Genomic DNA, 25,633 nt, shown 5'->3' with positions numbered 1-25,633 from the left:
ATTGCTATAGCCAAACCAACCTCCAGATTCCCCCCCACTCCCCCTTAACTATACATAGGATAAAATGTTGCTGGCAAATAATGGCTACCAATCATTGAACACCTGAAAAATAATTCACATTCATTGCCTCATTCGATCTTTGTGACCACGCCAAAGGAGAGGGGTTCTCGATCTTTAGCTTGCATCAGAATCTCTCCAGAAATCTGTTCAAGCCCCACCCTCGTGGTTTATAGGGTGAGGCCTAATTTGCATCTCTAACGAGCTTCCCTATGATGCTGATGCTCCTAATCCAGGACTCCACGCTTTAAGAACCACTGCCATAGGGAAACAGATTCAGGAGAGATTTGAAATGTCTTATCCAAGGTTTCACAGCTAGGAAAGGACAGATGCAGAATTCGAACCCCGATCTGCCTGACTGGATAGAGCCAGTGCTTGTAACCATGGTATACTGTACGTGTGAATATGTGCCTTCGTCTTACCAAATGCACTGGCAGTTCCTTAAAGGCAGGCATCACCCTTTAGATCTCCCTATTATGCCTCTCAGAACTTAGTAGTACCTTTTTTATTTAGTAAATGCTACATAAATAATTGGTATACAGGCTCCTACATAGCTATATACCTCTAAGAGCCACAAATTCAAACTCACTTATAGTCAAAGAATATAAAGAGAGCAGTATCACCAAACCCAGTTTTACAGGAGACTCTCTCCTGCTGCTCTGAGTCTTGGTCCATGCTATCTCCACACCTGCATAACTCCTACTCATTCCCCGGTCAGTCACTTCTTGCAGAAAGCAATTCTTGGATCTCTAAAACTGGGGGCCACTGCACCCTAAGCTTGTCTCCACGACAGCACATATCACTCTATTCTAACGGGCTGTTTTCCATCTCTCAGCATAGTCTGTAAACTATAGCATCTAGTTTTATGTCATATCCCCAGGGCCTAGCACAGTGCCTGGCGCATCATAAATATGCCACGACTGCTTGATGAATGAATAAACGAATGCAGAGCTGCAAGTCCTTAATTCCATATAAAAATATCATAATGCATGATGTGCAGTTCTCAGGGATGAATTCCAAGGAAGAGGAAGATAACCGAGATAACAAAGACCAACTTTGCCTTTCTCTCCCCCATCATTCAGACTCTGAGAACAGGCACTGCTTAGGGTAGCACCAACTACAATGAGACAATATTCCAGCTGAACAAAATGCTCCTGAGCTGTAAGGTCAGCAGAAGCCATTCAAAGAGAAGGAAAGAGCTCTGTGCCCCCTCATTCCTCCTAATTTCTCTCTCACATACTCCTCCATTTCTCCATCCCACTGCAGTTAAGGGCTTTGGCACAGGGATGAAAGACACAGATCAGACTCAAGGGTGCAGATCTGGCAGCGGGCACAGAATCATCTCCCATCCTGCACCAAAGCCCACAGGAAAGATCCAGAGAGACAGTGACTCAGGCCCCGGATTAAGTCCAGCTAGAGCAGTGCTGAGAATGGAAAAGAGCAAGAATTTCAGAAGGACATTAATTGTCAGATCTTTTTTTTTGTTAAGCGTTTTTAAAGTAAAGGCTTTCACCCTAACCCCAGAAAAATGGGCCCAAGTTGAACCCAGTACTTGCACAAGCTGAGAGCCAAACACAGCTTCTTCTTCATCTCAACCCACATGCCTGCAATAATCACCATGACAGGCATCTCCCAGGACCAGGTTAGGACCTTTGCCTCAGCCTGAGCTTGCAAAAAGGCTCCTTCTCCAGCTTATAAACTGTCCACCCCAAAACCACCATGTTGACCTAACAGAAGCCTCTCCCTTCCCCCATCCCCTCTCAGCAATAACACAACCTACAGTAGGTTGGCCCCATCCAATTAGTTTGAATAGCTTCATCCCCAGGAAATTGCTGCTTTTATTAAAAATAAAAGCACACAAGGCAGGCAATGGGCTGTGAAAAGTATGAGTCTGGCATAATTATGAAGGTCGAGGTTAAGGTTACCAAAAGATACATGCAAAGATTTCCAGAAAGCCTGGGGGATAAAAATATATATTTACATATCTATAGATACACAAATGAACACGCATGGAGAGAATTTACACAGTAAATCTAAAGAATATCTTCTCCAATTGAGGAAAAACAAAAATCAGATGCCACTCTCAAGTACTTCTTTCGGCTAAAAAATAAAAATAAAAACTAAAACAGGAGGCAGAGGGGCCTAGTAGACTGGTTTCAAAATAACCACATTCATCTCGTGTAATTTCTGTTATCTTGGCTACATCCTGGGGACCTGATTATAGTTAGGTCAGGAAACAAAACTAGTCAAATCCACCAAGAGCCTTGGCTCTTAGAAAAACATATTCCCATTCTCTGAAAATCCTCTCTTCCTCCAATGCCTGCTCCTGGGAGTGGGAAAGTTGGGTAGAAGGAGAAACCCCTCTCTCCTTAAAGCTACTCCACCTCCACCCTTCAGCCCTCACATCACAATTTCAAGTTTAAGAAAGATGACAAGCCCAGCACCCTACATTTTATGTGAAGCTTTACACTTTCACACATACGTTTTCTCATCTGATCCTTATAATTCAGTGAGGCAGACAAGAATTGGCTTGCCAATTTTTAAAGAAATAAAATAAAAGGCCACCGAGGTAAACAATTTCCAGCAACGTTCTTCCACCCCACAAGCCCTGTCACTTCCAAATCTCAGTTTTAAATTTCTCAAGGACAATGATTCACTGAGCAAGGGGAGGGGGAAGGGAGGGTCAATTGGTCAAAACCCATTCATACACTGAACAACTAGAAACCAGTCTTGCTGCATCAGCATAAGATTTTAATTCACGGCACACTGAAAGAGTCCCACCATACCTTCCGCCAACACCTCGTCCACAGTGACCTGCTGTCGCCCAATGCCAAAGACCCTTCCGATGTAGCCACTGCCCAGGCCCGAGGTGCTGCCCCCACCTCCGCTGGAGCCGGAGCCCAGGCCAGAGCCGCCCTGCTCTCGCCGGGAGTCGAAAAACTTCTTCATCTTGCGAATAGGAAGCAGTAAAGCAAAATACCGACGGTTTCTGGATTTTTTTTTTTTTTAAAGAAAACAAGAGATCCAAGGATTTCTTCTCGGATTTCAGCTCGGAGAGGAGCCACCCGAATCCGGCCGTGGGGGTGGGGGGTGAGGGAGGATGCCTATAGGAATATGCGTGTCAATCGCGCCGCGGTCCCCTCCTCCTCAAGGGAGCGATTCGTATAAGTTTAAACCTGTGATGACAGAAGAGAGAGAGGATGAATCAGTAACACACTTACGAATTCAACCGCTGAGTCCTAGAGAGAGCGAAAGCCATCATCCCGGGGAAATGCTCCGTGCATTTTCCTAGCAAGAAAAACCCTGGAGCTGAAAACCCGGCAGAGCCCCGGACCCCTGTGCCCGCGGCTCGGAAAAAGGAAGGATTCGGCCGCCTCGGCCAGCGCCGACCGAGCCGGGCACTGCCTCCCCCTCCTCCCGGGTCTCCCCGCCGCCCCAAAAGGCAGCATCCCGGCGGCACCCACTTGAGACGGCTCGGCGGCTGGCTCCCAGCTACCAGCCCTGCAACATTGTCACGGCCGCCGGGTCGGCCTGCGACGCGGAGAAGAGGCGGCGCTGCAGCGAGAGCCGGGGCCGCGTTCGGCGCCCGCCCGCCCGCCAGCTGATCCCCGGAGCGCCCAGAGGAGACTGACCCGCCGCCCCTCCCCCGCGCGCGCTCCCGCCCGGCTCCATCCACCCAACCAGGAAGTGAACCGCCGCCGGAAGTGCCTCTCGGGACGGCGCGGCGACGGGCCGAAGCCCTCCTGTTGCTGCCGCTCAGTCGCGACAGACGAAAAGGAGTCGTCGGAGAGAAGGGGACCCGGGAGGGGGGGGTGTCTCAGTGTGGAAAGAGTTTTGGAAAAGAACTTTCATCGCCCGGCCCGCATGGCACCATGGGAAAGGTAGTTCGGCGAAACCCAGCGGCTGGACTACAACTCCCAGGATGCCCCTGAAGGAGCGAGCGAGGTGGCTGCGGTGGCCTCCTCGGCCTCTAAGGTGGTTAGTGGGGTGGTGCATTTTGTGGGGATTCGGTTATTTAAACACATCCGGTAAAGAGACTGCCAGGGACTAGGAAACTGGTGCATGTTCCACCCTTTTGAGGCCATCTTTTTTGCGGCTTGACCTCCCTGCACAAGGGATTCTGGGGGTTGTTGTTTCCAAAAGGATCGAGGCTGACACCTGAAGGACGCGCCTTAACCTCTTAACCCCTAGCCTGTCCTGCGGGGCTTACCGACGTCACCTGGGCAGAAAGTGGAAGACAAGGGGTGATCGGGAGAATTTCACTGGCATTTGGTACAAGGCCACACCCGAACGCCAACCCGAAGTGAAATCTGTGCCTTTCTGCCCGCAACCTCAAAAGCTGTTTTTGCTCCAGTTGTTATTGAGAGCTGCTCAGCGGTCAGCTCTGAGCTAGGCGCTGTGAGAAAGCTTAACAAGACAGTGTTTCGTCTGAGAATTTACAGGCCAGACTGAAACCGAGAAACTTAAGGGGTGTGTGCAGGGCAGATTCTAGGGTACCAGCAGATCCAAATCGTTGGCTCTGATCCCAAACTTCGGGGCTGGGCTGCCGACAGTGACGCTAAATTCTTCCACCTTTGCTGATGCTATGGGTGGGCCTGACCTTGACAGAATCTTCCCTCACACAAGAACCCAAGGCTGATCTTCTGTTATTTCTTTTTCACTTCAAGATTTCCTCCTTGATGCTTATTATACAGATATCGCCTGAGTGCCCAAGTCCACTAGGTGGACAACGTGATTTTCATCTGCCAAATTTAGAAGATTTGGAAGGCCGGTTAGTACCCTTCTCCTTCCCTAGATTTCCTAATGGATGATGCTGAAAGTAGTTCCAAATCCCTGCCCCCGCTTCCCAAAAAATCCATGATTTTTCTAACCACCCGAATATAGGTTATTTCTCACCTCCACCCGCTCTGCCTAATTCTGCGACAGCACTCTTGGCTTGTTATTCATCCCAGAACTTTTTCAATAGGCATTTGAGGAGAGGACGGAGAGGTACTCCGGGGGGGGGGGGGGGGGAATGGTTCTTGCCTTCTCTAATCTGAATGTTGAACTGAGCCGTGACTGCGGCTTCTCCTTCCTCTTTTCCGTCCTCCTCTCTTCCTTCTCCTTTCCTCCTCCTCCCTTTCCCCTCCCCCATCCTCCTCCTCCTCCTCCTTCCCTCCCCCTCCTCCTTTTTTCAAGTAGTGCCTTTGTAGTTAAGCTTCCTATGTAGAGACAGCATTTTTTCTTCCAGAGGGAGTCAATGTTGTCACCTCAGTTCACGAATTCATGCAGCCACCTCCAGGGTGGAATGCAGCACCTGCCAGAACATTCCCTCAAAGAAAGCCCACAGAGGCATGTTCTCTGCACTTTCCTTAAAAGGCTAGATTTTGTCTTGAGGAAGTTTGGAATAGACCTGAAAATAGATGGGAAAGTTCATTTGGAATTAGATTCATTGACCTCCATCTTTATCTACATCTATTGATCTTGACTGATTTTTTTGAAGAGGTTCTGTTGGGTCCCAGAATCTGTTCCTATCTCAGGTTTTACTTCTCTAGACATTTCTGTTACCAGACTAGGCCAGGCTTATGCAAATCCCAAGTCTCACTTCTGAGGAACAAAAACTTGTTTTTATCTGATAGGATTAAGGCAGCTAACAAGCATCCACGTGATGCTTTGAGGAGGTTTCTTTATAAAGAAGCAAAAGAAAGAAAAAACATTAGAACACTGGATTTCTTGCTTTCCATTCTTTCAGAGATTAATAACAATTATAATGACAAAGCTCCAGTTTTTAATCCTTTATATATAATAATTATTTGATCCTCATAAAAGCCCTATGAAATAAGCTAATATTAATTGTACTCATTTTTTAGATGAGGGCTCTGAAGCATAGAGGTAAATGAGTTGCTCAAAGTCACATAGATAGTGACTAGCAAAGTCAGCGCTTAAACCCAGACTCTTTGGCTTTAAAGTCCAGTGTTTAACTAGCTACACTGAATTGCCTACTCTCAAAGAACAAATACAAACTGATTAAAATACTAGAAAACAGTTAAAAACATATCTGCAAGCAGTAGGGGACCAGGAGACGGAAATCTCTGCTACTCCATAGCTCTGCCCTAAGCCCCTTAGGTTTCTGAACCTATTTTCTCAGCCATAAAACCAGTGCTCTCTTACAACTCTTAATAATTTTCTTGGGGCGCCTGGGTGGCTCAGTTGGTTAAGCGACTTGCCTTTGGCTCAGGTCATGATCCTGGAGTCCCGGGATTGAGTCCTGCTTTGGGCTCCTGTTAGGCGAGGAATCTGCTTCTCCCTCCAACCCTCTTCATGCTCTCTCTCTCATTCTCTCTCTCTCAAATTAATAAAAATTAAAAATATATAATAATTTTCTTGTTCCTGAATGCAAAATAATCACAGATCAGCCACCATAAACCCAAAACTCCTACCACACTTATTTTCTGTGTAATTTGTCCCACCCTTCATCTCGTTCTTATTCAACTTTTCATGTATATTGTCACCTCAAGTACTCAAAGTCAGCGAACAGTCTTCTACTTATCTCTTTGAGCATTCAGTCCAATAGTATATATAGTATGTGTCCTTACCAGTACTTAAATAAGCCAAATTATTGACTTCAAATTAAATGTGACATAGAAGAGAGCAATCTAATTAAGGTAGAAAAATTGATTTTAAGTATTCTGGACTAGGTAAGCTTTTGAACTTAGTCTAGGAGATACTATGGATGAATACCTAATCAAAGAGAAGGGGAGGGCACCTGGATGGCTCAGTATGTAAAGCAGCTGACTCTTGATTTGGGCTCAGGTTATGAGTTGTGAGTTGGGGCTCTGCGCTGGGCATGGAGCCTGCTTAAGATTCTCTTTCTCCCTCTGCTCATCTCCCCCCACCCCAAAAAAAAAAAAAAAAAGAGAGAGAGAGAGAGAAGGGGAAAAGAAATTGACATTTAATGTATATTTTCCATATGCCAGTTACTGTATTAAGCACTTTACATAATATCTTGTTTAATCCACCTGTATGCATCTCTGCAAAGTAGATACTCTTACCCATTATATTAAAGTAAATACTGTTATACTGTTTTCCCCAATTTCATAGATAAAGCGTGAAAATTTTGTTAGTAGCAGAGGGATGTGCATGATTTGTTAGGTTAGGAGAAAATGGCCCTGTGGTGTGGAGAACTCATGTCACAATAAACCCAGTTATGGCAATGTGTGGTGCATCCTTAGAGGAAATCAAAGGGAAGGGGACCAACATTAATTAACTACCTTAACTAAGGCCCACACTTTGTTGGATATTTAATCATATCATTCAGTCTTCACAATACACCTCTGAGGGACACATTAGTCTTAATTTTGTCAATCCAGAAACAGACCGAGCAGGGTTAATGTATGTCAACTATTGCTACACAGAGCCTGGAAAAGGAGGAGGCAGAATCAAAACCTGACTGACCTCAAAACCCTCGTCATTTTCAACTACACCATGTGGCCATTCTGTACTGCCAGTTTTTAGTCCAATGGAATTTATTAGAAATACAGATTACCAGGCCACACTCAGATCATTAACTATTTGATCACTAAATAGTGAACTAACCAAAAGCATCACTTAAGGAGAAGAGACATATACTTTTTTCTTCACTTTTGGTTTAGCAGCTTTAAAAAAACTTTTTAAAATTTAAATACTTCTGCTCTTCTGAGGAATATTGACATATTTATCATAGTTGTATTTTCTCCAGCACTAAAAATGGTACACAGGGATACAGTTTTCATTTGCAGCAATTCTTTAGTTAGTGCTTAAAAGGACAGCTGAGTGATAAAAATGAATAAAATATAATCCTTCCAAGGAATTTAAAATATCCTGTAAAATTAAGTGTCTCAAACAACAGAGGAAAGTTAAAATGATAAGAAAAGCACAATTGTAGTAAAAACAGCTAGAATGTATTTAGGTAGGGGCAGGCCTGCAAGCCCCTTTTACCAACCATCCAGGTAATTCTGATTCATATTCAAGTTTGAGAATCACTGTTTAGCAGAAGGGAAATTATAACAACCATTTTCCTTCTCTAACAAGAACATGTATTGTTTTTGTTTTCTGGTTAGAAAAGTAATTACATAATCATTGAATGTAGTATAAAGAATAAAAGTCAACTCAGAATAAAAATCACTCAGAGAAAACTGCTATTGACCTTTTTTTTTTTTTTTTTTAGCATTGACCATTTTCATGAAGTTCAGGATTTCAACGACCTTTCAGCCTACCCAGTGCCACACCTTTTTGGAGGTCTAAATCCCCGTTCTCCTTTTAGTTGCCCTGTAAATCTTGCAGCTACTCCTTCTGCTGTGTTTTGCTGCTTACTATTACTGCAGAACTTTTGAATTTACTTCCATTATAGTCTACATCAGTTCGTACTGTCATTGTTGGTTAACCGGTTCATGCCTTCAGGATTACATCACACTCATCTTTTTGTCCTTTGCAGCTGACTCACACACACATAGTGGGTGCTCAATAAATATTTAGAACAAATGAATTAGTAATTTAATGAAAAAAAATATGAAAATACTGAAACATATTTAATGCTTCTTATCAGGGTCCTAATTAGACCTAACTCTGGTAGTCTAATTAACCACAGAAATATTCTTTTAGAAGAATTCCTTCAACACAGAAGTTTCTACACCTGAAAGTTTGATGATCAGTAAATCTCAAAGGGTAAATAAAGAAAATGTACAGGATATTCAGTCCTCTCTAACAATATGAAAGGCAACTGAGACATTCTAGGTCACAATTTCCACCATCTCCTACAGTTTATTTTTATGTCATTTGTTTAATATCAGTTTACCTTGAATTTTCATTCTCCTCCAGCAAATACCCCATTTTTCTCCACCTCTTTCCAGCAAAGCAATGGTCTCTCCTTGCCATCTCTACTAGTTCTCCACGTTACTATGTGCAATAAATGCTCTCGGCCCTTTTTTTTTTAAGATTTTTTTAAATTTGTTCATGAGAGACAGAGACAGAGAGAGGCAGAGGCAGAGGAAAAATCAGGCTCCCTGCAGAGCAGGGAACCTCATGCGGAACTCAATCCCAGGACCCTGGGATCATGACCTGAGCAGAAGGCAGACGCCTAACCAAGTAAGCCACCCAAGTGCCCTCAGTCCTTTTTTAAAAAATTCAGTTTATTTAAACAAACAGGTAAAAAAATTTTTTTTACCCATTTCTCCCACCCATCACCGCCTGCCTCTGGCACCCATCAATCTGTTCTCTGTACTAGAAGCTTAATATATATATTTTTTAGATTACACATGTAAGAGAGATCATATGGTATTTGACTTTGTCTGACGTACTGCACTTAGTGTGATGCCTTCTAGATCCATCCATGTTGTTACAAAAGGCAAGATCTCATTCTTTTCTATGACTGAGTTCCATTGTATATATATACATATACCACAATTCCTTCACCCAGTCATCCACTGATCGATACTTAGCTTGTTTCCATATCTTGGCTATTGTAAATAATGCTGTAACGAACATGGGGATGCAGATATCTGTTCGAGTTAGTGGCTTTCTCACCTTTAGATAAATACCCAGAGGTTAAATTGCTGGATCATATGGTATTTTTATTTTTAATTTTTTTTGAGGAACCAGCATACTGTTTTCCATAGTGTCTACGCCAATTTACATTCCCACCAGCAGGGCACAAGAGTTCCCTTTTCTCCACACCCTCACCCACATTTTTTATTTCTTGTCTTTTTGATACTAGTCATTCTAATAGTGATGTCTCGTGGTTGTGATTGGCATTTCCCTAATGAGTAATAATATAAAGCATCCTTTTATGTACCTATTGGTTATCTGTATATTTTTGTTTGTTTGGAAAAGTATATGTTCACATCTTCTGCCCATCTTTTAACTGGATTGTTTGAGGGTTTTTTTGCTATTGAGTTATATGAGTTCTTTATGTTTCGGATATTAGCCCAGTATCAGATATGTTATTTAGAAATATTTTACCGGGGCGCCTGGGTGGCTCAGTGGTTAAAGCCTCTGCCTCCGGCTCGGGTCGTGATCTCGGGGTCCTGGGATCGAGTCCCACGTCGGGCTCTCTGCTCAGCGGGGAGCCTGCTCCTTCTCCTCTCTCTGCCTGCCTCTCTGCCTACTTGTGATCTGTCAAATTAAAAAAATATATATAGGGGCGCCTGGGTGGCTCAGTGGTTAAGGCCTCTGCCTTCGGCTCGGGTCATGATCCCAGGGTCCTGGGATCGAGCCCCGCATCGGGCTCTCTGCTCAGTGCAGAGCCTGCTTCTCTCTCTCTCTCTCTGCCTGCTTCTCTGCCTACTTGTGTTCTCTGTCTGTCAAATAAATAAATAAAATCTTTAAAAAAAAAAAAAAAATATATATATATATATATATATATTTTACCCATTCAGTAGGTTGCCTTTTCATCTTGTTGATGGTTTCCTTTGCTGTGCAAAAGCTTTTCAGTTCGGTGTTTATTTTTGTTCTTTGTTGCTTTTGGTGTCAGGTTTAAAAAAATCATCTCCAAGACTTATGTCATGGAGCTTACTACCAATGTTTTCATATAGTTTTATGGTTTCAGGTTCAAGTCTTTAATTCATTTTGAGGTGATTTTTGTGTACAATGCAAGATAGTGGCCCAGTTTTATTCTTATGCGCATGGCTGTACAGTTTTCCCGACATCATTATTAAAGAGACTATTTTTTTCCCATTGCATGTTCTTGGCTTCTTTGTCTTAAACTAATTGACCATATATGCAGGGGTTTATTTCTGGGCTTCCTGTTCTGTTCCATTGATACATTTGTTTTGGCTGAGTACCATACTGTTTTAATTAGGATAACTTTGTGACATAGTTTGAAATTAGGGAGCATTATGCTTCTTTCTCAAGATTGCTTTGGCTATTTGGGGTCTTTTATGGTTCCATACAAATGCTGGGATTTTTTTGTTCTGCTTTTGTGAAATATGCCATTGGTGGTTTGTTAGGGATTGCACTGAGTCTGTAGATTGCTTTGGGTAGTACAGACATTTTCACCAATATTAATTCTTCCAATCCATGAGCATGGAATATCTTTCCATTTATTTCTGCTATTTTGATCAATTTCCTTTTAGCATTTTTTTCAGGATATAAATACAGGGGTTTTTTGTTTTGTTTTTCTGTTTTTACTATATTAGATCCCATTGCACATTTGGTACATTCTTTAATGTTTTTTTCATTTAATAATTTCCCACTTCATTATATATTCTCCAGAAACATTATTTTTAATGGATACTTAATAATCAGTTCTTTACTGCTGAATATTTTATTGTTTCATTTTAAAATGCTACTGCTTTAGATATGCATTACGTATATTTACATTACATTTACATGTATATTATTTATATATATATATATTTAATTATGTTTCCTCCAGGAAATTTATACTGATTTGCTCTCCACTCTTGATTCAGTTAACATATTTATTAAACATCTACTATGGGTTACACACCAGAAATTTTTATTGCAATGAACAAAATAGATACACTCTTTGTTCTCAAGGAGCTTTTGGTCTTCAGACATTCAGTCTGGGCACCTGGGTGGCTCAGCCAGTTAAACATCCAACTCTTGATTTCAGCTCAGGTCACAATCTCAGGGTTGTAAGAATGGCTCCGGTGTGCTCAGTGTGGAGCCTGCTTAAGTTTCTCTTCCTCTGCCCCTCCCTGCTCATGTGTGTTCTCTCTCTTTCTAAAAAACAAACAAGCAAACAAAAACACTGAATTTGTACAGTTAAAAGAGAAATCCATCCCATTTGATAGGTAGAGATGGCGCTCATTGTTTTAAATTGTCATTGTTTAACTGAGCTTGGGTACTTTTTATTGACAGGGACTCTCTCCTTAGTCAAACTTGAGCCAGGCTCCTCGGAGTCCTCTTTCGGACTAGATCTCCACCTTGGGCTCTGTGCTTGGCCCACTTAATCTTAGCAAGAATCCTGCTGAGTCAGTTTAGCAAAAATCCCCCACCCTTGATATCTGATCACTTTTTGATATCTGATCAAATTTCTCATCCCCCCCACTGTCCATATCTTATCTCCTTGGCCTGCCTTCAGTGAGAATCCTACTGAGTATATCTAACAAGAATCCTCCTAGCTCGATGTTTCTCCTCTCAGGAATTTTCTCTCCACTGACCCTCACCGTTGGCTATAAATCTCCTACCATCCTGGTTGTATTTGGACTTGAGCTCCATCCTTCTCCCCTAGTACAAAACCCTCATTGCAACTGCAGTAGTTCTTTTTAAATAAAATCTTCCTGTCTTTGGCAAGTGTCATGAAATTTTTTTTCTTTAACATCATGTTCATTACTCCATTCATTAGTTATTTAGTTAAATACCTGTCACGTGCCAAAACTGTGCTAGCGTTACACGATTTCTTTGACCTTGGTGCCTGCGGTTTTTGGTCTTGCTTCTTCAAAGAATGAAGAGGTAAACCAGATGAAGAGTGGCACAGGGAAGATATGGAACAGAATAAACAAGGTTTCTCCTTGTAAGAGAGTTTACACTGGGGTCTGGGTGAGGACAATACAATAAATAAGCAAACAAGTCAAGGAAAATGTTAGGTAGTGATGAATACAATACGGATAATTAGACTAGGGTGATGTGATAGAGTACTTCTGTGACTACTTTAGGTTGGCTGTTCAACTCTTTATGTACTAATAACATTAATTAAAACCATTATCACATAAATGGAAAGCCCTTTTTCCCAATTTGATCTTTGGGCTTTTTTTTTTCCCAAGATTTTATTTATTTATTTATTTGACACAGAGAGAGAGAGAGAGAGAGAGCGCAAGAGAGGGAACATAAGCAGGGAGAGGAAGAAGCAGGCTTCCCCGGGGGCAGGGAGCCGGATGTGGGCCTCGATCCCAGGACCCCTGGGATCATGAACTGAGCCGAAGGCAGATGCTTAACCTACTGAGCCCCCCAAGCGTCCCTGGGCGCTTTTTTTTTTTTTTTGATGACTTATTTTTAAAACTATTTTTCTAGTTATGATAATACATAATCGTTTGTAAAATTTGGAAATATAGAAAAGCAGAAAAAAGGAAATAAAAATAATTCATCTTATTATTCACTAGTAAACCCCACAACATTTAGAAGGATATCCTTCCTATCTTTTTCAGTGTGCATGTATATTACCAACGAACGTCTGTGTTATAGTTTTAGTTTATAAAGAATATACTGCATTACAGCCTGTCCTATGTGCAAGGACCTCTAAGAGGCATTGAAAATTTTTCAAATGATAAAATAATAAGCAAAAATAGACATGGGACTTAAAGATTTAAAAAATCATACATTTTTCCAAAAAAAATCATAAATTTTTCAGTTTAGCTTGGGTAGAGTAGGCAAGAAGATGGTTAGGATATAAACATTAATCAAATAAATGTAAAATTTGAGGAGAGAAGTTTTATCTCATTAACCACAATATCCTCAGCACATAAAATAGTGCTGGGGAACCAGTGGTTTATTTTCATTCATTTGTATTTTTCATTCTCTCATGAGTATAAAAATATTCTCTCCGTTATTATATCCATTTCCCGTTCTAATTTTGTGTATTTATTTTTTCTCCCATTTAATATGATCAGACCAACTGTTGTCTGTATTTTCAAAGAAACTGCTATTAGGTTTTTAAAAACTGTGGAGAGGGACGCCTGGGTGGCTCAGTCGGTTAGCGGCTGCCTTCGGCTCAGGTCACGATCCCAGCATCCTGGGATCGAGTCCCACATTGGGCTCCTTGCTCCGCAGGGAGCCTGCTTCTCCCTCTGACTCTGCCTGCCACTCTGCCTGCCTGTACTCTAGCTCTCTGACAAATAAATAAATAAATAAAGTCTTAAAAAAAAAAAAAACTGGAGATTTTTCTAATTCATTATTTTCTGCCTTTATTTATATTTTGTTTTTCCTTTGGCTTCACTTTGCTTTATTTTGTTATAGTTCTAATTATTCAGACAGATATTTGGTTGATTTGTTTTTTTCTTATTTCAAAGTAAAACCATTTAAAGCTAAGACTTTCGCTCAGTCAATATAGATTTCACATGTCGCAGAAGTTTTCACTTTTCTCTACTCATTCTTTAGTATTCTAATTACAATAAATAAATAAATACTCTAACTACATTTTACAATGTTTAGTCCCTCTTTGTCCCAAGCTTATTTAATGTCCTGTTTACTCTTTTGTCTTCTTGTTTTGTTTTTAAGAGCTTAGACCAGCATTTAGACTAGATCCTATAACTTTATAAATATGTTAGCTGTTACTATTATGAAATTGTTTTTTTGTCTTTCAATAATAATTTTTCACATTTAAATTATAAAAATATACTGATTAAGTTCTTTGTTTGCCTTATTTCAATGCCTCTAGAGAGTTCTTTTATACAATGATCTTTGAATTTTGGGGGTCTTCTCTCAAACAGGTGGAATATATCATCAAGCAGTTTGTTTCTTCAAAGATAGAATGATATGTCTCTAAAAGATATCTGCTTGAATGTGTCTTTGTCGCCTTTACAAGTTAAAGAGAAGATACATTGGTTAACTACAGAATTCCTGGATATATTTTTTTTCCTTCAAATCTTTAGAAATTTCCCCAGTGTCCTCTAATATTTATTTTTGAGGAAAAATCTAAAACATTCCCTATTTTTGTTCCTTTGTAGTAAATTTTACTGTAGGATTCTTTATCCTTAAAATTCAAAACTTACAAGGGTGGGTCTACATAATAGTTTCTTTTATTTATTTATTTATTTATTTTAGATTTTATTCATTTATTTGACACAGAGAGAGAGAGCGCGCACAAGCTGGTGGAGCAGGAAAGGGAGAAGAAGACTCTCCACTTGGCAGGGAGCCCAATTTGGGTCTAGATCCCAGGACCCTGAAATCATGACCTGAGCTGAAAGTAGACACTTAACCGACTGAGCCACCCAGGTGCCCCTCGGTCCCATCTTTCTATATAAATCTTTCTAGGAGTCTTCTGACTACAGTTTGGCCTAGGTGCCCTCTGTAGTCTGGCCTACGTGCCCAGCTGATATGCAGCTGACGTCCTGTGATTTTCCTTCACCATCATCTTGGGAGTTCCCTTTCCCTCCTCCTATGTTGGAACCTCTGTTTTCTGTATCCCATCTTTCTTATTTTGATAAGAATAACCCTCTTAGTTTGATAAGAATTATCCTCAGTACCTTCTCTAGAAGAGTGTACAGAAGGAAAATTTTTGGAAAAATACCATGTCTGACATGTTTTTATTCTACTCTAATACTTGATTATTTGGTTAGTATACAATTCTAGGATAGAAATAATTTTTTGTGGAATTTTTAAGGCATTGCTCTATTATCTTCTAGCTTTCAGAGTTATTCTTAGGCAGTATAAAGTCATTCTGATAATGGACTCTTTGTATGTGAATCTTTCTCTCTCTCTCTCTCTCTCTTTTTCTCTCTCTCTCACTGTTTATAGGATATTCTATTTGTCCCCAGTATTAGCCTAGAAATACATATCCTGCAGGTCTGGAAATTTTTCTTAAATTATCTCACTGATGATTCTTACCCATCTGTTTTCTTCTAATTTTTCTTTGGGAATTTTCTCTTCTCTGTTTTCTCTTCTCTGTTTCCCTCTCTGTTTAAAAAAAAAAAAAATGTTTTTTGTTTACTGGGTAGACTATTTTCTCACCTTTATCTTCCAATTCTTCTACTGAATATTTGAAATATTTATCATATTTTTAATTTCAGGAACTTATTCTTTAATCATTTCTTTTTATATGATTCTGTTCTTATTTCATGAATATAATATCTCCTTCAGGATTAATGATTTTTTTTGTTTGTTTTCCTTACATGGTCTCTTTTTCCATCAAGCTGCCCTTTTCTATTTATTTGGTTGACTTGGTCTCTTTGTCTCCTATCAAGACTTTCCTTAACATCTGACAATCCTTGGCTGTGTATTCAGATTTAAGGCTCGGGATTTGAATAGATGATTAGAAACTGAGTGCTTAACAATTCCGGACTTCAAGCTCTATTACAAAGCTGTCATCATCAAGACAGCATGGTACTGGCACAAAAACAGACACATAGATCAATGGAACAGAATAGAGAACCCAGAAATAGACCCTCAACTCTATGGTCAACTAATCTTCGACAAAGCAGGAAAGAATGTCCAATGGAAAAAAGATAGCCTCTTCAATAAATGGTGTTGGGAAAATTGGACAGCCACATGCAGAAAAATGAAATTGGATCATTTCCTTACACCACACACAAAAATAGACTCAAAATGGATGAAGGACCTCAATGTGAGAAAGGAATCCATCAGAATCCTTGAGGAGAACACAGGCAGCAACCTCTTCGACCTCAGCCGCAGCAACATCTTCCTAGGAACATCGCCAAAGGCAAGGGAAACAAGGGCAAAAATGAACTATTGGGATTTTATCAAGATCAAAAGCTTTTGCACAGCAAAGGAAACAGTTAACAAAACCAAAAGACAACTGACAGAATGGGAGAAGGTATTTGCAAACAACATATCAGATAAAGGGCTAGTGTCCAGAATCTATAAAGAACTTAGCAAACTCAACACCCAAAGAACAAATAATCCAATCAAGAAATGGGCAGAAGACATGAACAGACATTTCTGCAAAGAAGACATCCAGATGGCCAACAGACACATGAAAAAGTGCTCCACATCACTCGGCATCAGGGAAATACAAATCAAAACCACAATGAGATACCACCTCACACCAGTCAGAATGGCTAAAATTAACAAGTCAGGAAATGACAGATGCTGGCGAGGATGCGGAGAAAGGGGAACCCTCCTACACTGTTGGTGGGAATGCAAGCTGGTGCAACCACTCTGGAAAACAGCATGGAGGTTCCTCAAAATGTTGAAAATAGAACTACCCTATGACCCAGCAATTGCACTGCTGGGTATTTACCCTAAAGATACAAACGTAGTGATCCGAAGGGGCACATGCACCTGAATGTTTATAGCAGCAATGTCTACAATAGCCAAACTATGGAAAGAACCTAGATGTCCATCAACAGACGAATGGATAAAGAAGATGTGGTATATATACACAATGGAATACTATGCAGCCATCAAAAGAAATGAAATCTTGCCATTTGCGACGACGTGGATGGAACTAGAGGGTATCATGCTTAGCGAAATAAGTCAATCGGAGAAAGACAACTATCATATGATCTCCCTGATATGAGGGAGAGGAGATGCATCATGGGGGTTAAGGGGGTAGGAGAAGAGTAAATGAAGAAGATGGGATTGGGAGGGAGATAAACCATAAGTGACTCTTAATCTCACAAAACAAACTGAGGGTTTCTGGGGGGAGGGGGGTTGGGGGGGTGGGGTTATTATGGACATTGGGGAGGGTATGTGCTATGGGGAGTGCTGTGAAGTGTGTAAACCTGGCGATTCACAGACCTGTACCCCTGGGGAAAAAAATATATTATATGTTTATAAAAAATAAAATTAAAAAAAAAAAGAAAAGAAAAAAGAAACTGAGTGCTTAAATAGGATTTGTTGACTGTGAGCACTGCTATAGGGTAAACCTCTGAACTTTGTTTTTTTTTTCTTTAACTCTACTTTTTTTTTTTTTTAAGATTTTATTTACTTGAGAGAGAGAGAAAAGGAGAGAGATTACAAACCGGGGTAAGGGTGGAGGGAGAAACAGACTCCCCGCTGAGCAGGGAGCCCGATGTGGGGCTCTATCCCAGGACCTTAGGATCCTCACCTGAGCCAAAGGCAGACACTTAACTGACTAAGCCACCCAGGTGCCCTTGAAGTTCGATTCTTCAGACCTTAGCTGGTCAGATTTCTCCAGAAAAGATGCTTTTCATGTATTGCCTGGAGGCGAAGACCAAGTCATCTGTGTTGGAGATCCTGGTTAGGGGAGAGACCAACTGGTGCTGGCATGCAGTGTGCAATTCCTTAATCCTCTCAGCATTGATGCTGTATTTTGGTTTCCCAGAGGAGAGATCCTCTCTTTTTTACTCTGTTCAGAGAGTCTTTTGCCAGGGCTGGAGAGGGCAGTCACCTGGCCACTCAGACTCAGGGAGGAAATCTGGATTGCTTCTTAAATTTTCAACCAATTCTTCGTTAGGCATCTTTTGCAACCAACTCCTGAGCATTTTGGAGACTCAGTAGTACATGGGGTTTATTTTCAGCTTTCTCCCCTGCTGCCTTTGGATGCACCCTTCCGTTGTCTGCTAAATATTTACTACTCTTTTATTCTCCCTCTTCCAAAAGTTTAGTGCAGCTTTCCCCTGTAGTTTTTTTTTCTTGCCTTTGTGGATTGATCCCCCTAAAAGCTCATATTTTCTTTCTTTCTTTCTTTTTTAAGGCTCATATTTTCTTTGGAACAACTATGTACATGTCAGATCTTCATTCTCTGTCCTTTGAGTCGGTGAGGTCCTCTCTCATCATCGTCATGCCTTTCTCATTTCCTCTACTTTGTAAAGTTTGCCCTGCATACCATTCAGCTTTTTATTGTATCTAATGGAGCTTTAGATTCTGCATTTTAGTTTCCTTACAAATGCCCCTTGCCTTGTCTACCTTCTTTTGATTCTTCTCTACCTGACTCCCAGTTCCCCCTTTTCATCTTCATTTGTGTCTCATCTATCACCTCTTCTGTGTGTGTGTGTCCACTTTTTTGAATTTTTATTGCAAATATAAAGTAGATGCTTTTTAAAGAAATTGCTTTTGGTAAATCTTGTTCAAAAGGTAGCCTTCTTTGACATCGTGAGTGCTGTTTTGCTTTTTCGTGCTATAGAATCTTTTCATAAATCTATTTGAGGGTTTTTTTTTTCTATTTAATTATCCCAGATAAGCACTGTTGCTTTGAGTCTCAATATTTTTCTGAGTCACTTAAGGAATTTCAGTGGGTTGTTGGGTGAAGCTAGTGGTCATCTAGCCAGATGCTTTCTTAAGTTGGGACTCAGCCTTTTCACTTTGGAAATTTGTTGTATTGACTGAAATGGGCACATTAAAGAATTGAACTAAGATGTACTTGCTATAAGTAATGTAAAATGTAAACTGAGGCTCCTGAAATGGTCAGAGAGAGCAATATGAATGTCGTTGGCCCATCTTTAGTGAGGCACGTGTTCTTGGGATCTTTTTTTAAAATAATTTTTTTAATTTTTTATTAACTATAATGTATTATTAGCCCCAGGGGTACAGGTCTGTGAATCATCAGGCTTACTTACACACTTCACAGCACTCACTATAGCACATACCCTCCTCCTTGGGATCTTTTTGTCATCAGTCCATATCCTCTTAGTTGCCATCAGTCCATTTCCTCTTAGTTGGATTTTGAAGGTGTGTGGTGTATGTTTAGGGGACAACAAGGAAGCTACCCTTCATCCACATGAGTGTTAAATCTAGGACTTTGGGTCTAAATACTTTACCACTGTTTGCCTGAACAAACACTCATCAAATATGCACAATAAGGATATATTCCTAGAAGTCTTATTCGGACTGCTTAGAATTGTGATACTCAAAGTACAGTCTGTAGATTAGTGTCAGTCCTTCAACTCTTCCTTACGGGTTCACAATGAGATAAGGACATAAACCGAAAACAAATATTTATAATATTATACGTTCCATATAATTTACAGTACGATTGAAACACTTTGGAGATGAAAGGAGATAATGATTCTGCACCCCTAATTCTAGTATTCTAGTATTTCCCCACACCACTGATTCTCTGACACCAGCTGGGTATCCTGCAATTTTCCTCAATTCTAGTATTACCTACCTGGAGATAGCATCAGGTCCCAAAGGCTAAGGGCTCAGTCCTCCAAGACTGCCTACCCCTTTAGATGCTAATCACAAGCCCAGGTTGCCCCCTGGGCTTCTGACTGACTGGTTATAAATTGTAGGTTACAATGACCCCCTCCTTAGGTTCCATTAATATGCTAGATGGGTTCACAGAACTCAGAGAAACATTTTACTTATGAGATAATCAGTTTATTATCAAGGGATATAACTGAGGAACAGCCAGATGGAGGAGATATATAGGGCAAGGTACTTGGGAAGGGGCACTGAGCTTCTGCTCTCTCCCAGCCACTCTCATGGCATCTTCACATGTTTGCCAATACAGAAACTCTCCAAACCCCTTCCTTTTGGGTTTCTATGGAGGTTTTATTATATAAGCATGGTTGATTAAATCATTGAATTATTCCACCTCTAGCCCTGACCCATCCCAGGAGGTAGGGGGAGGAGAACACTGAAAGTCCTAACCCTTCAGTCACATGGTTGGTTCCCCTAGCAACCAGCCCCAATCCTTAGGTACTTTCCAAAAGTCATTTTACTGACGTAAACTCAGGTGTGGTTGAAAAAAGTTTTATTATGAATAAAGACATCTTTATCACTCTTTTTATTTCTCTATTTTTTTCAGACAGAGGAGAGAGAAGGATCGAGGGAGAGGGAGAGAGAATCTTAAGCAAATCCATTTTCAGTGTGGACCCCCATGGGGGCTCAATCTCAGGTCCCTGAGATAATGACCTGTGGACACTTAACTGACTAAGCCTCTCAGGCAGCCAACATGTCTATCACTCTTATCACTTAAGATATTACAAGGGTTTGGGGCGCCTGGGTGGCTCAGTGGCTCAGTGGGTTAAGCCTCGGCCTTCAGCTCAGGTCATGATCTCAGGGTCCTGGGATCGAGCCCCACATCAGGCTCTCTGCTCAGTGGGGAGCCTGCTTCCTCCTCTCTCTCTCTGCCTCTCTGCCTACTTGTGATCTCTGTCTGTCAAGTAAATAAATAAAATCTTTTAAAAAAAAAAAAAAGAAATTACAAGGGTTTTAAGAGCTCTGTGACTGAAGCAGGAAGGAAGACCAAACATATATTTCTTATCATAAATCACAATATCACAGGGTGCTATTAATAGTTATGCCAGAACAATAGACATCAACCATATCTTCCAGGCAAACTGGAACATGGTTACTTCATCCTTAGAATTTACTAGAGATAGAGCCCTGTGGACTCACCTATCAAATTACCTCCTAAGCCTTTCTTTTCCTGAGTGTAATATAACCTAATTCCCAAATCCTAGGCCCCACATACTGATAAGATAGCTCCGCAATTACACGTGAACCCCTTGTGCCTACCACTTCCTAAACCATTACTAGAAGCTGACATAATTAGACACTGTGTCTTGACCACTTGGCCTAAGTCAAGACTTAAACCAGGGACTGTCTTTCCCCGAAAGGGTACCTTTGAGGGCCAGGCTCCAGTCCTCAGCCATACCTCAATGAGGAGTCTTAAAATATCATTTATGGCTATGACCTTTGAATAAACTATTGAATGCTGCATTGACCTCAATTCAAGTGCCTCTCAGCAAATATTTTCCAAGGAGTTTCTTTTGCCAGTGGACTTGATTTAATAAGAGGGCAGAGATTACAGTACATTGAAATCTATAGTCTTTCAGCTAGGCCTTCAGGAAATACCATACATTACTTGGGAATTATTATGGTGGTCTTCAAATGTTTTCACTGACATAATCACTAAGTTCATTTTTTTTTACTCCGTATTCCTTCATACATTTTTTAAAGCTGATCTTTTTCGTTTTTTTGAAAAGTAATCTGTATACCCAATGTGGGGCTTGAACTCACCCCCGCAAGATCAAGAGTCACATGCTCTAACAGACTGAGCCAGCCAGGTACCCCTCCTTCATACATTTTATTTTATTTATTTATTTTTTAAAGTATCTTTTTTTTTTTTAATTTGACAGAGAGAGATATCACAAGTAGGTAGAGAGGCAGGCAGAGAGAGAGGGAGAAGCAGACTTCCTGCCAAGCAGGGAGCCCGATGCGGGGCTCGATCCCAGGACCCTGAGATCACGACCTGAGCTGAAGGCAGAGGCTTTAACCCACTGAGCCACCCAGGCGCCCCTCCTTCATACATTTTAAAGTTGACATATAAAAATTTTCATCATAAGTTTAAATAATTACAAAGGATATCATTTATGGCATCTTAAATATACTGTCATTTAAAAATAAAACTGTTCAAGGGTGCCTGGGTGGTTAAATCACTGCCTTCAGCTCAGGTCGTGATCCCAGGGTCCTAGGATTGAGCCCCATGTCAGACTCCCTGCTCTGGGGGTGGGGAGTGGGGGGGAGGTGGGAGGGGAGTGGAGGGTGTCTACTTTTCCCTCTCCCACTACCTGTACTCCATGCTCGTGCTCTCTCTCTCTCTCTCTCAAATAAACAAAATCTTTTAAAAAATAAAAATAAAACTGCTCCTCACTCTTTCCAATGTGTGCAGTGGAGACTAAATACCACACATTCGATGGAATGAAAGTACTCACTAGCATCTATTTAAAAATATTTAAATTCTTCTACAGCTAGGAATTTCACATTATCCCTTTTTCTTCTAGAACACATATTTCTAATTCCCCCACAGAATTTTATCTTTTTTTTTTTTAAGATTTTATTTATTTATTTGACAGAGAGAAAGATCACAAGTAGGCAGGGAGGCAGGCAGAGAGAGAAGGGGAAGCAGGCTCCCCGCTGAGCAGAGAGCCCAATGCGGGGCTCCATCCCAGGACCCTGAGATCACGACCCGAGCAGAAGGCAGAGGCTTAACCTACTGAGCCACCCAGGCGCCCCCGGAATTTTATCTTGAAGCAATAGAATTATGTGCTTGAAATTTTTTCATTGAGTGTATCATTGTATTTCTCTACAACAAAATAACCTTAAGTTTTAATTTCCTGTTAAGTGTTTAAAAAATTCCTTCTGGTTGACTTGTTGTTTATCAGGACAATTACTAGCTTTCTACAGTTGATTGAAACAACAAACATGATACAAATTTTGATAAATTGAGAAAAAGCAAAAGTATATTGGGAAGGCATTTCTTCACAAGGTGAATGGGCTTTTTAAAATTTACCTGTTTTTTATTTCTATAGATGCAAGTACTGGGAAAACTTTCTTCAAACATAAATGGGTGGGACCTGAAGGAGTTTTCCTTTAGTCCTATCACTTATCCTTTGCGCTCCTGAGATACATGCAAAAAAAAAAAAAAAATTAGAACGATCTACTCAAAAATTACTTTTAACAATATATCAACTTTAACTTAATTAATCCTCTTATATTCGATCAAAAGCAGAAAATTGAAAACTACCACTTGCAGAAATGTGTTATCCCAGTACTGGAGCCATCTTCTTCCTCTACTTCTGGGAAATATATATAAAAGGTCTTACCAAGATTTAGCACAGGACCGCTGTTCTTTCCTTTAAAGCTATCTCGTTTAACCCAATATTCTCAAAAAGGGTTAAGAAAATAGAAGTAATAATAATTTCAAAGCACCCTTACCAATATAATATTTCTTAATAAAACGCTCTTTTTATAAGGTAATTTAAATATATTTTTGTCAAAACTGTGGAGATAGATTAACTTATGGAACTGGCACATAATCTGATTTATTTAATAAAGTCAGTCCTCTCTGTCAAACCACCAGGTAAATCAAACTTACTTTGTGAGAAAAGTCTAGTTTCTTTTTTCCCCAACTTTGTTTTCAATACAAATATGTGGTTAAATGTTTCAAGAAAGATTATAAAACATTGAGAAGTAAATTACAGATAGTATCCAACAACATTACTAAAAGCAATCACGATTAAAATAATATAGAACTGGGGCGCCTGGGTGGCTCAGTGGGTTAAGGTCTCTGCCTTCAGCTCAGGTCATGATCCCATGGTCCTGGGATCGAGCCCCACATCGGGCTCTCTGTTCAGCGGGGAGCCTGCTTCCCTTCCTCTCTCTCTGCCTGCCTCTCTGCCTACTTGTGATCTCTGTCCGTCAAATAAATAAATAAAATCTTAAAATATATATATAGATAGATAGGTAGATCTGGGGTGTCTGGGTGGCTCAGTCAGTTAAGCATCCAACTCTTGATTTAGGCTCAGGTCATAATCTCAGATTATGAGAATGAGCACAGCATAGGGCACTGTGCTATGTGTGTAGCCTGTTTGAGATTCTCTCTCTCTCCTTCTCTTTCTACCCCTACCCTCATTCTCTCCCTATCTAAAATAATAATAATAATAATAGTAGTAATAATATAGATCTACTCTAACTGGCTTTTACGTTTTATGTTATGAAACAAGATGAAAAGAATATGCTATTTCTTTGTTAACTATTTTGAAATAATGAACTAAAATATTTGCTAAAGTTATAAATAAGTTATTTATTAAGCAAGGATTTTGATAAAAGGTACTGCATTTTTTTTATTAAAGTTGTGGAATGTATGAAATACATGCTTTGGCCTTTTAGAATAAGAATCATGTATAAAAATCAGAAATAGCCCTGTTAGCTCTTTCGATATGTTCAAACTTTCCTTGTGTGTTTAAGAAAAGAGAAAGGTACAAACTAAAAACTCATTGACCTGGCAACTAGCATTTCTTTAATTTTCTGTTTTTAATAGGAAAATAGAAAATATTAAGCATTTAATTGGATGAAATAAATATTTCACTGTATTATTTATAAAATGGATTTTAATTTTATGGAATCACACTGAATTTTTTAAAAATTAAGTAAGCTTTTTCATCAAAAGTCATATAGTAGTAGTACCAGAAAACACTCAACTTACATTTGAAAGAGTCAATGTCACAAGCTTGTCCTGCTTGTTCAGTGTGAAGATGCCTTTCTTTCCAGCTAATGATGTGTCCTAAGGATGATTATTAAGAGTAACCTAAGGGACGCCTGGGTGGCTCAGTTGGTTGAGCAGCTGCCTTCGGCTCGGGTCATGATCCCAGTGTCCTGGGATCGAGTCCTACGTCGGGCTCCTTGCTCGGCAGGGAACCTGCTTCTCCCTCTGCCTCTGTCTGCCTGTGCTCACTTCTCTCCCTCTGTTCCTGACAAATAAATAAATAAAATCTTAAAAAAAAAAAAAAAGAGTAACCTAAAAGAATTGCTTATGTCTAAAAAGTTTCTTATAGCCTTCAATATTTTTCACCAACACTTTCTTTGTTCTTCCCTCATGGGACTCCTCCTAAAATGCGATGCTTCCTTTGACAATGGTGGGGTGTGGATAGAAGAGGCAAAGTCATTTTTAAAAATTGGCATTATTCCCCCAGACCCACACTAAATTAGGCACATCCCAACAGGAACAAAATATTACATTTCTAAACTTGCTTCACCCATAAGAGAATTAAGTATAAGATACAGAGCATTAAAGAATGGTTTTAGTGACTTGATTAGTAATTAAAAGATGCTTCCTAGAAACCAGTATTTCCTATTGTCCTTTTGTCTGGCTGTCTGGAGGGTTTTGCACAAGGAAGTAAATGGTGACAGGTATGCTTTCCTTTCTGTAAAGTGAGTGAGTGCAGTTTCAAAAGGGATGGTGGGAGAGGTTCAACACACACCTTTATTACAGACAGGTCAATTTCAGGATATAATTCATATGAAAATGGAAACATCTTGAGTTAATTCCCCAAAATTATATGCCGATGACCCCCTTGGCTTACAATGTATGCATTCTCCCCCAACTTTCCCACACAGTTAACGTGCTCCCAAGACATTTTTCAAAAAATTTAGAAAGTAATAGGTGGCAGTGTTTCTGGAAATGTGGAGCGTCTCCCATTACAAATACTTAGAATTGCTGGATGAGATA

At 40.3% G+C, this 25,633-nt stretch overlaps 1 protein-coding gene across 13 annotated transcripts in view; it reads right to left on the bottom strand.

Annotated features, from left to right (window-relative positions):
• The window catches only part of AAK1 (AP2 associated kinase 1), a 166,550-nt gene extending 162,873 nt beyond the window's left edge, over positions 1–3,677 (bottom strand). For 5 of the 13 annotated variants that reach the window (XM_032873723.1, XM_032873729.1, XM_032873730.1 and 2 more), the window contains exons 1-2: positions 3,522–3,676; positions 2,844–3,233 (exon numbers count right to left, since the gene is read on the bottom strand). In XM_032873723.1, the coding sequence (XP_032729614.1) occupies positions 2,844–3,006 (163 nt within the window). In that variant the 5' untranslated portion in view covers positions 3,007–3,233; positions 3,522–3,676. Of the gene's footprint in view, positions 1–2,843; positions 3,234–3,521 lie in introns of all 13 variants that reach the window. The other 8 variants (XM_032873728.1, XM_032873727.1, XM_032873732.1 and 5 more) reach the window with 4 other exon arrangements.
• Positions 3,678–25,633: the final 21,956 nt, after the last annotated feature.

Source organism: Lontra canadensis, unplaced genomic scaffold (assembly GCF_010015895.1).
Source record: "Lontra canadensis isolate GAN:19392208 unplaced genomic scaffold, GSC_riverotter_1.0 scaffold50, whole genome shotgun sequence".
NCBI lineage: Eukaryota > Metazoa > Chordata > Mammalia > Carnivora > Mustelidae > Lontra > Lontra canadensis.
Note: the sequence above shows the minus strand (reverse complement) of the source record. Positions and strands in the feature narration are given on the sequence as shown.